General features: G+C 40.6%; 1 protein-coding gene across 4 annotated transcripts in view; it reads right to left on the reverse strand.

Moving 5' to 3' along the window:
• Nucleotides 1-17,547, reverse strand: part of adarb2 (adenosine deaminase RNA specific B2 (inactive)) — a 377,105-nt gene that overhangs the window by 170,990 nt on the left and 188,568 nt on the right. The window contains exon 1 of one of the 4 annotated variants that reach the window (XM_044339066.1): nucleotides 8,782-9,757. The exons of the other annotated variants lie outside the window; for them this stretch is intronic. Within the exon in view, the coding sequence (XP_044195001.1) occupies nucleotides 8,782-8,884 (103 nt within the window). The 5' untranslated portion in view covers nucleotides 8,885-9,757. Of the gene's footprint in view, nucleotides 1-8,781; nucleotides 9,758-17,547 lie in introns of those variants that run through there. 4 annotated transcript variants of the gene reach the window in all.

Genomic DNA, 17,547 nt, shown 5'->3' on the forward strand with positions numbered 1-17,547 from the left:
ACATAAATCTTTTTTTGGTGCACAAACTCTTACACCTTCCTTAGCTATTTTCTGCTTATGAAATATGTCCCTTTTCAAAGTAGCAGCTACCGTGCTGTGAATACTTGCGAGCATGCCGGAGGACAACAATAACAGAGCATGTGTGTGTGTGTGCCGAAATGAGACACAGGAAGAGAGCAAGACAGACATGGAGAGAGACCACATGAGAGAGAGAAAAAAAGAGAGGAAAGGGATAAAGTGTGAAACTGTGGACCGTCAAATGACCTGGCCTCTCTCCAGGCATGATGACTCAGGGATGATGGCACAGTTAGAGCTAATTAGGATCATAAACTGGAGAAATGTTTTGCCACCATGATGTGTGGGGCGCTTCCATGCTACTGGCAGGACCTCAGATTAGATGTGAGAGCTTGTCTTGATAGCATGTTAAAATAGTAAAAAAAAATAATTATGGCAATAAATGTACAGTACAGGCTACAGTGTGTCAATTAAGAAAAACTCTCGTCTGTTGTTTCCCCAACTGTTGGAAAAGTGAAGGTGATTAGCCTTGAAGTTAGCGACAATGGGTTAGCCTAACCTGACTGGGCTTACTTGAGGTGGACCAGCTATTCTCACTTTAGTGTCAATCTCAGCCGCTGTTAAACAGAGAAATGTCTGGCTGCTGAGTCTCTTAGCGCATATATATATATATACACACACACACTGACCATATTAACAACTTACTGCCAACCTTTTCCTCTGTTTTGCTTGCATTCACCGTCACTTCTCTGCCACTCACTCAACCACACACTCGCTATGCACACACATTTCACACTTCCCTATTCCTTAACGGAGCTACGCTACTCTTATAACAGTACCTTTCACGTAGATGTCCTTTGAAGAATGAAGAGAGGGAGGATGACTCAAAACAATTCCACGGTAATGTAAGGTGTTATCGTGCTCGCACAGTGTGCAAGTGATAATCATTAGTAGCCCATTGATATTAATGATCATGTGAAATTTTAGCAGTGGTGCTCATAATTCTGCAGTGGCGGTGCACTACTGCAAAATGAATATAGGAATAAAAATATAATACAATTTTAAAGCAAACTGTAATATGACTGAATGTCTTCCAGCATGGAGTTAACACATTCACAGAACAGTATTTCTCTTTGAAGCTTGTCATCCTGTTGCAAGACCAAGCATAAAAATGACATTTTATTTGACATTTGGATTAAATCAAATGGTCCCTTTCACTATTAAAAATACTGTTTTTGTAAAGTAAAGTTTCAGTTTGAATTTCTTACTAAAATCTCTCTGAATGGTGTCCTTTTCCAGCTGCCAAAGTCCAAATGCACTAAGAGCAATGAGCATTACAAGCAGCAGTGAGTGCTTTGCCAAATATTCCGCCCCAAGTTTCGACTCTCAGGCTACATACAGGTGTCCTTCCTTCTTAGTGGAGGCTGTTGATATCCTGAGAGGAAGACTGCAGATACCACTCAGTACACATCCCCTGCATGATTTTTGAATTCACAAAATAATTAAATTAACAGCTATTCTCCTAAAAAAGATGCTAGTATTAAACATCAAAGGTAAGACAGTAGCAAAGATATCAAGGAAACTGAACATAATTCTGTGTAGTAGTGGATTAATAATTTAATGTATTTTTGATGAAGAGCCCTGAACTCCCTCAGAAGTGCCTCACACTTTTGAAACCAACTTTCCCCCCTTAGAGTAAACTATAAAACAGTTTTTCCCAACCTGTGGGACAAGACCCTCACAAGGGGTCACTTTATCAATCAAGGTGGCCACAAGATGATTTTCCAGGGTGGTAAATCAGAAAAAACAAAACTCCACTACACTAAATTATCCTCATTTTTCAGAATTCATTCAAATGTTTGCTTATTTCTTGTTAAATACTGTATCATTTTACCTCTCTGGGCACCTAAAATTATTCAAAAGAAACGCTCTAATAAGGGAAAATCACCCTTTGAATAAACTGCTCACAACTGAGACATGCACTTTGTACCGCAGGATCACAAGTTGATGTTGCCTCAAACTAAGGGATCACAAGCAAAAAAGAACGCTGTAAAGACAACAAAGGAGGTACAGCTGGATAAAGAAATCATGTACCTGTCAAACTTAAAGCTCCAAAAAAAAAAAAAAAAAAAGACATTTTCATGTTAAAAATGTTATGATGCGTTCACTGAACATCTGACACGCGGATTACAAAGCAACATATCAGTGGAGCTGTGATTCAAACGGCATGAAACAGCTGCATTTTGAGGTTTGTTGTCCAACGCTACCTCAAAATCTCTTGTCAGTCTGTAAGAGGCAGCTTCAGTCTCTTTTACACCATCAACTCTCCCATGTTGCTTTGTCTAGTGGACTGCACTGCAGACGCACAAACACTGACAGGAAGCGATAATGCTGCTGACTTGCTGTGCTACATCTCTGTTTATGAGGACTGACAGCTCGCTGCGATCGGCGGCGCACCAGCATGTACTGTACACCTCCCCCCCACCACCACCACCACACACACACACACACACACACACCTATGCAAACAAATTAACACACAGACGCTTCATCTGATACACTCAGGAGTACTATTTCAATCCCAGCAACATATACATTAGTGCTGTTAAACAGTATTGCAGTATTACAATTCTCAAATGTCCCCACTAAAGTAGTTACTGTTTTGAAAGCTGTTGTGGACAGATTGATGGAGCGTAACACATGACTAACTCAATTTAATTTCTGTGTTTTGTCGTCATAGCAACAAGTTATTTGTGATGTGAGTAATACCCTTATCTCTCCAACTCTGGGAGTCATCAAACAACAAACTAATTAACTTAAGTGTCACCTTCTGAATTTTTTAAATCGGCATCTGTGCTTTTGATACTCGTGATTCATTTTTCTCCACAACCTGACTGCGGCGGCGCTCACCAGCTCATGTGTGTGTGTGTGTATGTTACTGAGACATTTTGGCTTGAAATTTGTTTTCTGTGCCTGAACTTTAAGTAGAATTTCTGACTGCCGAGCTGCAAAAAAAGCCAAGAGGGACTATTACGAGATAATTACTAATTATGCTAATGTGCTAAAGTTGTGCTACTCCTTTTCCTTGGTCATTTTATCAGCTGTCCTCAAGAGACCACAGCCAGTAGTAATAACCTTTTTTCCCCCTCAGCTAAATGCTCAGTTTAGTTAGAGGACGCCGTGTCCTAAACCGACGACTTCTGCCGCCACTACCCTTAATCAGGAAGTGCCTGTAAATTCAGAAAGCCATGCATGCGCACACAGAGGAGCGCCGCACCGTTTCCATCGGCACTGACCTTCATTAACCTCATAAATGCCAGCGGTGTTTTTGTGGCAGCTCTTAATGCGTTTATCAGCACAAACACAAACAAATGTGACAGAAGTGTTTCAGGGCTAAAACTAGAGCTTTACATCTGTGAAATACAATCGCCTTTTTCCCCTCCCACAACACACAGACTGTGTGACATTGGGCTGTCCCGACATCCGTGTTCCCCAACCAGAAACACCCCCGCCCTGCTGTGAATACACCTACATAAGGAAATTGGTGGCAGGGACAAATTTGAAAGAGCTGAGATGGGCGTTGACTGCCTGTCTGTGTCTTGCTGCACCAGGATTTTATTTAGTAATGGATTCTGAATGTAAATGTAGGCCATTACAGGAAATATACTGTACCGTTACAATGCATACATACAGGTTTACAGGTACACTGGTTATGGGAGACTGATGTAACTGAACAAGTTACATTGAAAATGATTTTGAGAATGATCATTTTACAAAAGCAACAAACAGGCAGACACACAGAACAGCGTCTTCCCTCTCACAGCTCTCACTGTCATCTGAACTGCACAACACTCCAGTGCACCACAATGAACCACAGCGCCTCACTACAACACATTTGAACTGTTTATACTATTGTGACATGAATGTTTTTTCAATGACATCCAGCTTTTTATTGATGCATCCATTCAGACAGCATGTGCATATTGTACTGTACATAAAAGGAGACCTATTTTCTAAAATTTTTTTCTTTGCAGTTTTGTTGCCGCTAAAAAAAAAAAATCCTTGTAACGGCAATTTTTCTTTAACTGAAGAGTTTCAGTGCATCGACAGATTGATGTAAACATGTCATTCAAACAAAGCAAATAAGGATGAATGCCAACTAGCAGCATTTGAAAGCTATAAGAGGTTTTCAATCAAAACAAATAAGCAAAGAAAGCAGCAAAAACAAGAATTTGAAGGGGCTTCCTTGTAGTCCAGTGGTGTATTATATATACCATTAACTGCAACATCCTCAGTTTCATTCTGGCTTTCTCCTCCTATCATCTGAAAATGCAAAATGGCTAAAAAGTATATATCTTTTTTTTTAATCTGGCAAATTTTCCAATGTTTTGGAAAACAAGACATTTGCAGATCACAGACTTCACTGACAAGCTGAAACTAACTAAAATAGCTCTGACAGATCATTTGTAAACCGTATATATGTCAAATACTGCCAACCCTGCTATCTCAACTGTCATTTAGTCACTTTACATTTCATTTTCTACTATAGGCTGAAAAAAACACTCTCACGTCATCAAACTAACTAACTAAACAAACACAGCAATACATGACATTTTGGAGATACAAGGCATTGTATCTTGAGTTTTGTGTTAAGAGCAGAAATCCTGTAATTAAAAAAACAATTCTTGTGCACAAACATACCTGTCTGGTTAAATCAATGTAGATTTTGGATTCTTAAAACGTTAGAAGTCTAAAGGGAGTTCTGTCTTTCCACGCAGGCTGGTCCAGCCTCCACCGTGACCTCTGCCTTCACCTCCCCTACAGCCTGCACCACCTTCATCATCAGCACTGACACGACACAGTTTCCTCTCACTGTTACCAGCCCTGTTGGTCAGACAGTCACAGCAGCCCCTCAGAGAGTATCCCGGTTGCTCTACGATGACCGACTTGTCCGCCCCCCCCTAATGGCTCCGGTCGCCACACATGCGAGAGAGAGCGATGACCCTCACGCCCTGCCCCGCACGCCCCCCCCCTCTCTCTCTCTCTCCTGCCACCGCCTCAACTTCCACCATCACCCCCGGCTGCCCACACTCGACCCCTACCGCAACCCCTCGCGAGGAACAAGAGCGTAAACATTAATTGCTACATAAATTATGTTACACTCTTGTGTTTTTCACATTTCCCCCCTGGGCACTCTTGATGATACGCTGATATACTGTACTGTGCGCTGAAGAGCACAGGGTGATAAGTGCGGCCGTAAAAAATAATGTTGGTCTATAAATCTCTGCAGTGCTTATTTTTGTTCATAAAAAAACACATTGTGGATAAAGGACAAGGAATATGTGCTACATATGGCACAGATAAAGGAAGAAGGAAGGAAAACGGGTTATGTCATAGTGATGGAAATGGATTGACAGATGTGAATTTGCAGACAGTAACCCTGGGTTGTGCTATAATAGGCGAGTGCAGCACTTTTCACCCAGATGTTGCTATACTGTACATCACCGGACTGTCACACGTATCCAACAGGAATTTTATATTTGTGGCAGGAATAAAGCAGCAACATCCCCCCGTGAGGCATAACCGTAAATCACAAGGCTGTGATTAATTAAGAGGCAGATACACAGCATGTCCATGAATCCTTCTAAGAGTGATGACAGACAGAGGTCGCTGGTCAAACACTGTGCTTAAGGGACAGCAAACAAATGCAGAGCGAGGAATACATCCCCACAATGCCGAGCTGACAGGAGAATTGTAACCTGGACAATACGGGGAGGCAGCTTGTTGGCAAACTGCGGCTTGCAGAGAGTGTGTGATTTCCAGGAATTCTGTGCGGAGGAAAGGCGCGGACAACAAGAAATGTAAACAAATAAATCTCTACTTTGATGACCGCTGCCCCAAATCCTCATTCTGGATTTGTTCTGAACTCTTCCAAAAAAACGAACAATGCCAAAGAAGAAAAAAAAAAGAAATTAATAGAAGTGGTAGCGTTGGGGAGGGGAGGGAGAAATCTGGTTACAACCTTTTGAATACACCCATAGGTTTTCAGTGAGTCCATCTACAAATAATCTGCAGCCTTTCAAAGGGATTAAACCCCAAATGCCACGCAATAATCCCCTATGACTTCATGCCTTAAGGTCTGCAAAAATAATTGTGTGAAATCTCAAGATGATGATCAGCTGGCATTTTCGGGCGTTTACAGTATGTTATAAAAGATGAAGGATCACAATGATTGCATGACAAAAAAAAAAGGCTCTGTGCAGGCGGCTTTGTGTAATTTGTGGTCAAGTTTGAAGCAGGAATTAAAAAAAAAAAATCCTTCAATCGTAAATCGGGCTTTCATTTTGACAGCTTAAGAAACATTTCCTGTTCAAAGTGTATTTTCTTTCTCCCCCCTCCAAAAAAAAAAAAACTGCGCAGGAAAACCACCTCCTGCAGCTTTGGAGGAGTCAGCGGCTATCAGCACTTCCCAAAGACACAGTTCAATAACAATCGGTCCCTGAACTGGCCCCTAATGTCCCGTGTTATCAGAATGAATCAGCAGTGCTGATAAATTAGCCGTTGGGAAACACGCTGCGATGGCCTGTCAGCTAATGTGCGCGCGTCGTGTGATACTCATATGCAATGCTTAATGTTGTGGAACCAATTCTGTCGTTTCCATTATGTAAATACATTTGCCTCAGCACTATATTTTATGTATTGTCTCCGTTGTCTCAATTACTTGGGCTATTAAAAATCAAGAGGTTATGGAAATGAGGTGCGGTTGTCTGTTTGTAGTTTGATGACAAGTGCAAAGTGTTTATGAAAGCTCTTTATGCATTCAGTTGCAGCCGGATACGTCAACACGCTCGGAGCGTTCACCCATATTCCACAATGCAACGGGGTGGCACGTCAGTATCTTCAAGCATAAACAGCACAAATAGTTGTGTTTTCATCTGTTAAAAATATAAATAAAGAAAAATTAATGTGTCATTGCCATTTCATTTAGATCTTTCCTCCTTTTTTATGGAGGTGGCAGAAAGTGGTTTTTTTTTTTTTGGTTTTAAAAAAGGGTCCACACATATTTCTGTGTGTTTGTGGTCTGTGCCAAAGCAAGTGTGTGATGCTTCAATTTGAGTAACTTACTGTTAATTAGCCACAATGCCAACTTTAAATACTTGAGGAATTAATCAAGGAAACTAAATCAGGGAGAATCTTTTTTTTTAAAAGGAAAATAAGCTTTCAAAGCTTCACTGACATTCTAAATTATGTTTTTCTCTCTCTTCTAAAATGTCACTTTCTCCCATTCCTTGCTGTGAGGTACAACATGAAATAAGTTGGTGTAAAATTACTTGCAGATTAATTTTAACACTGAACAACACTGTGCAGCAAAATTGTGACCATTTGAAAAAAAAAATTTAAAACTAGAGAAAAAAGGTGGTGAGGTGGAAACGTGCGATCAGCGGAAGTGCTGTGAATTAATTTTTTTCAGTAAACGCATTAAATAAATGGCATGTCTGTCTGTCATTGGGCAGAGATACTGTACTGTATGTCTGCCTGCAGGTTGCAAGGGCATAAAACCACACACAGGGGGGATATTTGTTTACCATGAACCTCGGTCAACATCTATTACAGTCCAGCTAAAGAGAGATGCTAAATGTTAAGAAAAATGTCATTCTAATTATGTTTCAGTCACTGAAAACCAGCACGCCTTTCCATTCTGATACAAATATAATTGACTTTTCTACAGTATATCTTAGTTTGTTAGAGCCAGCTCTTAATAAACTGACTTCATCATCAGCAACACTTGTACTTTAGGGCAGTCTGAGAGATTAGAATTAAAAAATATATACAAATAACATAGTAACAAAATGAGATATTATTCTAAAGTGTCAAACAACTGATGGCATTTTCTTCTCCTTTTTCTCTCCCTCTTGCAGGCCTTTAAGTGTTTCTCAAACTTGAGACTTTTTAGTGTTCAGTATAGTTGAATAAAGCGCTGCAGAGCAGTGAAGTTCAAGCTTCTAATGAGGTAAAATATTTTATATGAGGCAACAGGAAAGGAAAGAAGCTCTCAGTAATTATAAGGCATATCTGGACTGAATAACAGGATGTTAGAGGCATCACTGATTTGACATTTAAATGTAGAGGTGTAAATTCTTATTACAGTGCACGTGAGGCTTTGCTTTTACCTCAACCTGTAATTTGAATTTATCTTAAGTCACTAATTGAAACTGATTTATTAATGTGACTACAATTATGGAAGAAAACGGAGTTTGTTTTCAACGAGGAGCTGAAGTTAAACGAGATTCAGTGACAACGTCGTTTTCTATTCGGATGCTTCTTAAAAAAAAATCTGCTGTTAATAGCAAAGACAGACGCTTTGCTAGATAAGGCTACTTTTATATGTGTAATAAAGCGAATTAGTGTTTTAATGTGGTCGTTGTCCTCGCCGATGTTGCTGAAGGCTTTTTTTTAAGCACAACGAAGGCAGCAGCAACTTCAACTTTACAGAGAAAAGACAGGGCGTCATCTGAAGCCGACGGTTCGGTTTACTTCTGTCCGTCTAAACAGGAAGCATTTCTTCATGTTCGCTGATTTTAGCAGTTTTATTTGCACGGACTAAACCCGCCGCGGAGCCTGCTCTACACACGCAGAAGCAGCGCAGGGTCGCCCGGCTGCCGTGCGCTCCGATGCCCCGCCAAGGTGCGCACGACCTCTGCCTTCCACTGGAGGAAAAAAAAAAAGGGGGGGGCACAAAAGGGAAGAAGTGGTTTAAAGTTTTACCTTTTCTCTTCGATCGCCTCCTCCTTCTCCTTTTCAGCTTGCATTTGACCTGGCCGCTCTGAGCCCCCGACGCGCGGCTGTTGTTTCCAAGTACGGATGCCATCAGCGCAGCCTTTGGAGCGAAGCGCAGGAATAACTTGGACTCGGCGGCTCGACTCTCCTTTGTACTTGTCTCGCTTCAGCCTCCGTTGCTCTCTGATAACGCAGCGTCCTCGGGTTTGACGTAGACTCTGACTATATTTTCTGCTCTCCCTCTCTTTTTTTATCCCTCCTAACCAGGGGGGGAGCGCGTCTTGCTGTTCCTATCACCTCTGAAACTCCAGCTCGCCTCCAGCTCACGGAGAGACTGTTTGCAGCGCAGCGTGGCAGCTCTCAGCAGCACTGATACCGGCGCCCCGTCTCCTCCGCTCCTCTCCTCCAGTTTTCCGCGCCTCTGCAGAAATTTTGGCGTCAGCCACTTTGAGTTCAATCATGCAGGACGCCTATCTATTTGCTGCCGAGCTTTCTAATTAGGGTCCAATCCTGGCTGTCTGGGAGGTGTGACATCACCAGCGACACCCACCAACTCACACCCCTTATTCACCCGCTGCTTTTTTAAAATGTTTGTTGCATTTTTACTTAATCCTCACACTCTTTTACACGCTGCAGGGGGAGCCTGTTCTCTTCCGCCCTCCACTGGTGGGGTCAGAGGTCAGTCTGGTAGGGATACTTGCTCAAGGGCACTTCAGCAGGTCGTGTGTTTACCAGCATGAGGCGCATAAATATGAGTTTCTGCTGCTGTCTCCAGACTGCTGTAAACTCATCACCAAGTTGAGGCTTAAGGAAGAGGATGATGTGGTGAAGACAAATTCTCCACAGAGAATCCTCTGTTACATAAATCCTTCTCCTTCCTCTCCTTCTACAGAAGTGTTTGTCTTCTCAGATTTATGGATTATGGATATGAAATAATTCCCCCTCATTCCTGCTCTCTGTTCTAAATAGTCGCTGACAAGTCCGTAAAGGAAGATTACTGAGCTAAGATGCATTATGTTCAATTAACTGACTAACTCAGTCACATCAAATACTCTGATATACAGTTTGAATCAAATACTGTGCAATTTATCAGCCTATTAAATACTGGACTAAATATGTCCTGCAAAACATCTTTTCCTTTGAAAATGCAGTTTGGAGGTTGCAGGTGACCTTCAGTGTGGAAGGCAAAACTCTGCTGACAGTGTGTTGTGGCCACAAAGTTTGAAGATTGTGACATTTTGGCATTCTTGTGTGAAAGCAGAGTGTCGGAGCTTTCAGAAAGCATTTGCAGCTTTCCTAGCTGGAGGTTATTGTTTTATTCCCTCTACAGTGGAAGGTCAGGTGTGTGTTGGGAGGAGGTGCGATGGTGCTGCCAGACACATTGAATACACACAGATTTGTTAAGGCCTCATCAAGAACACAACAGTCGGTTTGTGTAGCTGCTTTTCACATTTGCAGTTACTGAATAAAGAAAAGCATGATATATAAAAGAAAACTATAAAAAAAAAGTGGTCTTTTATTCCTTTAAATGCTGTCATTTTCTTTAAATCATCTCTTTTACCTCCACCAGCTCCCACCTATTTTAGATTTGACGGTAAAAAAAAAAAAAAAAAAGCATTTGCAGAAATAACAGTGTGACACATTTGCTGATGTCAGACTGAAAAGTCACTTTGAGGCTCTGTTGTTGGGTGGAAACATTTCCTCCTGGCCCTGCGGGCAGGAGAGAGAGGAGAGAGAGGAGAGCGAGGGGGCCGGGGCCGGGGCCGTCCGCCAGGCTGCAGCCTGCCCTCAGGACGCCCACAAATATCCATGTAAATTGCAGTTTAAGAGAAATCAATACAAGTGACAAGTTGCCAATGCCACTATCTGGGGCAGTAATGAAGGTGTGCTGGCGGGGGGGCTGAAGCGTACATAGATAACAGCAAAGAGGCCGGGTGGGGTGGAGGTACAGGTTAGAGACACGTGTTTGTGCGCGCACACACATGGCAAGGTCAGTCATTGTTAGATAGGTGCAAAGTGCCACTAAAAGCTTGGAAATAACCTGAATTATTGCCACTATTAGCACTAACATGTGACATTGTGTGTCAATGTCATTGTTCCTCAAACTATCAGGCATCTGTAGACAACACCATAACATTTGTCTTCACACTGTTCACTGCCTCTGGCCTTGTCTTCTAACAGCTCATTTAATTGTATATGCAGATATCACACACTGTGTTTAACTTGCTACAGACACTGACGATGGGAAATATCACCCTAAATTGATTTTTTATATTTAAAAACATTCATCAAGAATAGGTTCACATTTTCAACTTTGACTTAAAACAATACTCACATGCCCATATGTACACTGAAAGAGTTTTTGGTTGCTGTAAACATCCCTCCTGTCCATACTGGTTGTGAAGAGATACCCTCCTATTGCAAATCTAATGTAAGAAATGTTCTTTCTGAAATATATATTCCATATTTCAACTGAAACTAAATGTATATCCTCTATAGTTACTGTCTTTTGAGTGCAACATATGTGTTTCTCTCAACTGTGTTTCCTTGCTCAGCTGTGGTGGAGGGACAACAACATGGGGAGGGAATTTGCACGAAAACAACCGGAACTTTGGAAAATACTGAACTTTAGAAATACTTACAGACCTTTCATAATAGACCAATAACTCTTTCAATGTACATATGGGCATGTGAGTATTATTTTAAGACAGAGTTGATCCTATCCTATAATAAATGAGTCTTATAGCATGATCATGGAAATAACAATACAGTGTGCATTCATTTTCAGGTTAACCTAAGACTGAATTTGTTTTTGACAGTTTTATTTATTCATTTTCTTTACTGTGTAGAGCCCTGTGTACAGACCTAATCTATATTACATTTATGTGTGGTTATCATAATCTGCTCATTTCAATTTCAAAGAAGAGATGTCCAAATAGTGTGTACTTCATGTTTGACAGGAAATAATACATTAGTTTGTCCTCACGTTTAAGATAACACATTAATTAAACCATAGGATTAACCCAAGCACTGTTACATTTTGAGAATGTATTACAGTCTAAGAACATTTAACTAATCTCAATAAGTTTTTTTTTTTTAAATAGCAAAGGCTACTGTTAAGGAATAAATTGAATATTTACAGAGTGTGCCACATTTTCTCCTTTATTGTATTGAATTTTCCCATATCTAGGCAACAAGCGTCACTTTACTCTTACTTTATTTCTATTTATTTTCTATTTTATGTCCATATACCTCCTGGAGAAATCACTAAGGAGTAAAGGAAAGGTCTAACTAAGCATGCAAACTCTTTTCCTATATAGAATCATAAACAGCGACAAAAATGCTGTTTCACTTTCCTTGCTTTCTCTTCGAGAGATCCAAAAAGTGACACTCATGTTGAATGTGAAAACCCTAAAGAAAAAGAAAAAAAAGTCAGTAATGCCTTTGAATATACGTCTTATCTCAGAAACTGCTCATGAATAAATACCGCCTGTGTGTTGGAGAACGTTAACGTAATGACATAGTATAATATGAGCTTTAGAAATATCTGTATATGACAATACCTATGACATAAAAGCTCTGCAAAGTGACAGAATGTTTCTCTGTTTACTTGCTGGAATTATTTAACCAAACACTTGGCATTAGTTTGATATCTGTGGATTAAAGGGTTAGATTTCAATTGAGATAACAGCAAACACGTGGCAACAACTCTTCCTTTTTTCCATCATCAAATCAGACACCTGCAATCTAAGATAAGGATGCCAATCAGTACGCTGCTCAGACACGTTCATTTTCTGCACTTTTGATTTTGATTTTTTTTTTTTTTTTCATATATTTGATGGAAGATGACTGTCTAGAAATTAAGAAATTGTTGGACTACATGCTTGTCGGAGTGCCTTTCATTTGCCAGCTTTGATCTTTTTTTTTGCTGTTTTCATTATTAGAATAATTAATATAACTCTCAGGGGCAAATTCATAAAAAGGATTGTGCTGCGTTTGCGGCCGCTAAACCTGTGCAAATGAGACAAAAAGAAACCGTGTAATTCACAAAGCATCCGCAAAGGGTGAAATGTACCAAGTAGCAGCAAATAGAGTCTCGGTGCTCCTTTGTATGTAAATGAGATAAAATGCACACATTTGGCGCAAAATTGGCCCCTTTCTATGCAAATGAGCCTCCAAATCACAAAGACCAGCGCTAATAGTTAGAGTGAAATTATTCGCGTCTTCAGAGAGTTGGTGGTAACTGACGCGCACTGAGATATATCTCTCTCTGTCTCTCTCTCTCTCTCTTTATCTCTCTCTCTCCTCAAATCTTCAAGCTTTTGAGGCATTGGCTTGATATTGAATGATATCAAGGGGCGAAATCTTCAGTCAGTCTTCAGTCCTGACAGCTCTGATGGAGCTCAGGATTCATCCATAAGGGCTGCTTTATTACAAACAATTCCACCATAAAAATCTGGCGTCTGTGTAGATGTGTAGCAGAACACAGAATATTCATTACCGTCTGATCCTGATCAGTCCGGTGTTATTGAAGTTACTGCTGCTGTGTCGTGTGCGTAAATGCGCACAGCCTCTTTCTCAGTTTGGAGACGCACTTATCATTTCAGCTGCTGTGTGATGCTGCGACAAACAGAACATCAATACTGATGTTTCTGCGAAATCCTGGATACATTCAGTGACACCTGAACATTACTGTAAGATTAAGACATTAATCTAACATGTTTCAGACCCACCTGAGTCACATTAAAAGCTGTATTTTGACATTTAAGTAGATCATGTTATAGGTGTGAAATACTAGAGAAGTAAAAGAAGCAAAACACATGAAAGTTGGTTCATGATTGTGGAGAGTTCTGTGTGTGCACCTCTGCTAATTAAAAACACACAATTTGAGGCTTTTGTGCTCTCTGCAGTTTTCATTATGGATCAATCTGAAATACGGAGAAAAGCCTGAAACACTGGAAACTCCGCTCACTCAGTCAGACACAAAACAAGGGCAAATTGCACTCAGCTGCAAAACTTTATGGGCGTGCTCTTACATGAATTGGACCTTGAGACGGGACAGATAGCGACTTCAAATAATGTGCAATTCATGATGCCATCAGTGACCATAATCCATTCTTTGTGAATTCACCACTCAGTGTTAAGGTAGGACGGTAATACATGGTAATACATCTGTTGCACTGATCAAAATACTGTAATTAACGCCTCTTTGCCGTTATTTTTCTGAACTCACAGTTGAGAGAGAGCAGGTGTCAACATTCAGCAGAGCCTTAGCCTTGAGACATTTTTTTGAGGAGAAGAGAAAGCTGTTCTGCCTTTTGACAAGTGTGCAGCTCTGCTACAATAACACGGTGTGAGTTTAAGGCTATATTAGACACATATTAATAGTTTACCAGTGAAACCTATTATATTTCATTACCTCTGTTTAAACCATTGCTTGGTGCTTTGCAGTGTTTTTGCCTACAAGATGTCATATTTTGCTTCCAAAACTGTCATCCTCTTACAGCTTTGATAAGAAAAAGAACACAAAAATCTCCAAATGACCAATTACTCATACATTCTGCTTTTAAATCTGACAAATCCAACAATATAAAGACCTTTTCTACTTGATAGAAATAATGGGAATTTGGTGACAGCAAGCTAGCCTGCTTATCAACCTTCCCAGGCAGGTTAACGATGTAGAGATGGGAGCCTTGGAGGCCTCCTCATCAGTCTCTGGGTGAGTATTGACTTTAAGCTTTTCTTTTTTTCCCTCAAGAGTGGTGAAGGTGGGGGGGATTAGGTGGCTGTGGCCTTATCAGGTGTTCGGGCTCCTCACAAGGCGGCGACTGGGAGACTCACATGTACCTTCATCTCCACTCCACAGCCGGTTTGCTCCTCAGACTCTAATCCACATGGGTGGCACTTTGCCGCTACAACTCTGAGTGCACTCGCATGTTGTGTGTCGCATGCACACTGTGCAGGTAACAAGCGTATAAGTGGATGCAAATAAGCTGTAATGTCGGAATATGTTACATGTGCAGAACATATGGATTCACCCCTCGTGTTAAAGGACAGGTTCACAATTTTTCAAGTCTGTCTTAAAACAACAGTCAGGTGTCCATATGAACAGTGAAAGAGGTTTTCCTCACTGTTATCATTCCTCCTGTTCATACTGGCTATTAAAAGATCTCCTTCAAATATGCTTTCACTGTAAGTGATGGGGGCCAAAATTCACAGTGTGTCCACACAGTCACTTTGAGCAAAAATGCATTGAAATTTTTATATGAAGCTTATATGAGGCTTCAGCAGACTGAAGCCAAAATTATACTTTAGTGTCTGCAAGTATGCAGGGGTCCGTGAGGGTCCACATGGGTCAGCGTGACGTAAATTTCATCATTAAGGGTGTACGCTTAGGCTATATGTGGACATCCGCATACCTCCAAGATGCAATCATCAAACAGTAAGACTGGCCATGGTAGCCGCTGTGTGAGGCTCTACTTAGACAGAGCAGTGCTTTGAACTAAATGCTAATGTCAGCATGCTAACATGCTCACAATGATGATGTTAACATGCTGATGATGAGCAGGTATAATGTTAACCATGTTCACCAAGGGATCATCAAAGTTATTCATCGTCAGAGGGGCATGAATGTGTGTAGCAAATTTCATGGTAGTCCATCCAATAGTTGTTTGTACATTTAACTAAAAACAGAAACATCAACCTCACAGTGGCCCTAAATGTTAGGGGACCATCAAAGTCAGTAGGATTCATCGACTGAGAACCATGAATGTCTATACAAAATCTTGTGCCAATCGAAGCCAGTCGATGATGAGATATTTCACTGGCTAACTCAAAGATGACTTGACTTGCTGGTAATGCTCCAGGATCACCAAAGTCATTAGGATTTATCCTCCGAGGATCATGAATTTCTGTACAAAAGTTCATGGAAATCCCAAAATAGTTGTTGAGTCAATTCAATCTGCACCAAAGTGGTGGACTGACAGACCGACAGCGCTATCTCTACAGCCACACCACTAGCATGGATAAGAAGCAAGCCATCCGAAGTTTGATGACACGTAGTATTTGAACATCTTTATCTGCACAATCCACACATAATTATACACACTTATACACATATAAGATCTACATACAGTGAACAAAAATAAGAACCAAGAAACAGATGCATCAAACAGGTGGCAGGTATTTTAAACATACTTAAATAGAGGGATTGCCAGGATATTACTGGAATGAGAAAATCTAAACTAGCTGTAGGTGGTGTCAATACAAGGAGAGGTTTTTTTGTAAATTAAAAAACTGGGTCCAGCTGTGACTGTAATCTGACTACATCTAGAAACAATATGTACAAATGTTAACAGCAGGTTACAAATGTTAACAGCAGCAAGCTTTTGACTGTCTTCCTCCTTGTATGTACTGTATTTACTGGCAACTGGAATGCAAAGATTGCCAGCTGAATGAAAGAAGAAGACAAGCAAGGACAACTGTGACAGGAAACTGACTCAACAGCCTTTTAAAAATACTAACATGGCCCTTCCACCAGAAGCAAAGACACCAGCAAATCGAGGCAACATTGCAAAGTTGGAATTACACCAGAGAATGATTTTTTGTGTACAATGTCAGGAATTTCAGCAAACTATGCCCTAATGTACCTCGCAAACATTACCGAGCTCAAACACAAAGCGCGCTAATTGCTAGTTGCAAACTTTTAGCCCACACCTCATTTCAAGGTTGCATTCCCGGTCTGTATTTTAAACTTTGAAAGTGACTTTGAACATTTCATTTTGCAGCACGTAGCTACAGCCAGGGGGCTAAATTCTTGCTGCTGCTGATGAAGTGCCGCCAATGTACCTTTTCTTCAGCAACAATCTCCTTTGGATGACTTTTTTTTTTCTTTTTCAACCTCACCCCACCTCTCTTAACTGACACCCATTAATCACATTAGGTCTTTGGGAGAATTTGTCTGCTCCGCGTCAGTCTTGGCTGACCCCAACATTTGGAGAGTGAAGATAAAGACGTTGCACTGACAGCTCTTGAAATAGCCCTTTTTTCATGGGTCAGCGTTCAGGGGAATATGAATATTATTATACATAAAAAGAGGGGAAAAACAATTGAGTTCTTACTTCAGAGGAGTTGAATGACATTGGGAATTCTCAGTGTTTCTGCTGCTTTAGATAGATTGCCTGGGCAGGTTTCAAATTAGCGTATTGGCAGCAAAAGGCTCTATGTATTGATTCAACGTGTGCTACTGCAATTGTATGAGTGTATAAGATCATCTTTAAAGTCTATCTACCTAATATTGCTATATTAGTTAGCTTTCACTTTTGCCTATCTGGAAACCAACAATCTTCTGACATACAGGCTAATAAAATACTTGGAGGATTGTGCAGATCAACAGTGATAGTGTTTAATATTGGATTCCTTAATTTCTGAAACCATTGAATATTATGGTGCTCTTTGTGAGTCTACATTCCAATCAAAATGTCTCTGTGAATAGGAACTAACATCATTGCCCTTAATGTCACGTAACATTATCAGCTCTGTGGTTTAGTACAATGGAGCCATTGTGTTCTATGGTGAGGGGGGCTTATCAGCGAAAGACAGGAAAGGAGAAAGGAAAGGAGAAAATGAATAGAATAAAAGTAAATTCGATCTCTGTTTTGTAAAGGAGAGATTTCTCAAAATAATGATTCTTCACAACGCTGGATTCAAGATGAACTAAAGTTGAATTAAAATTAATTTCTGCTAAGATATCAG

The sequence above is a fragment of the Thunnus albacares genome, chromosome 21, assembly GCF_914725855.1.
Source record: "Thunnus albacares chromosome 21, fThuAlb1.1, whole genome shotgun sequence".
NCBI lineage: Eukaryota > Metazoa > Chordata > Actinopteri > Scombriformes > Scombridae > Thunnus > Thunnus albacares.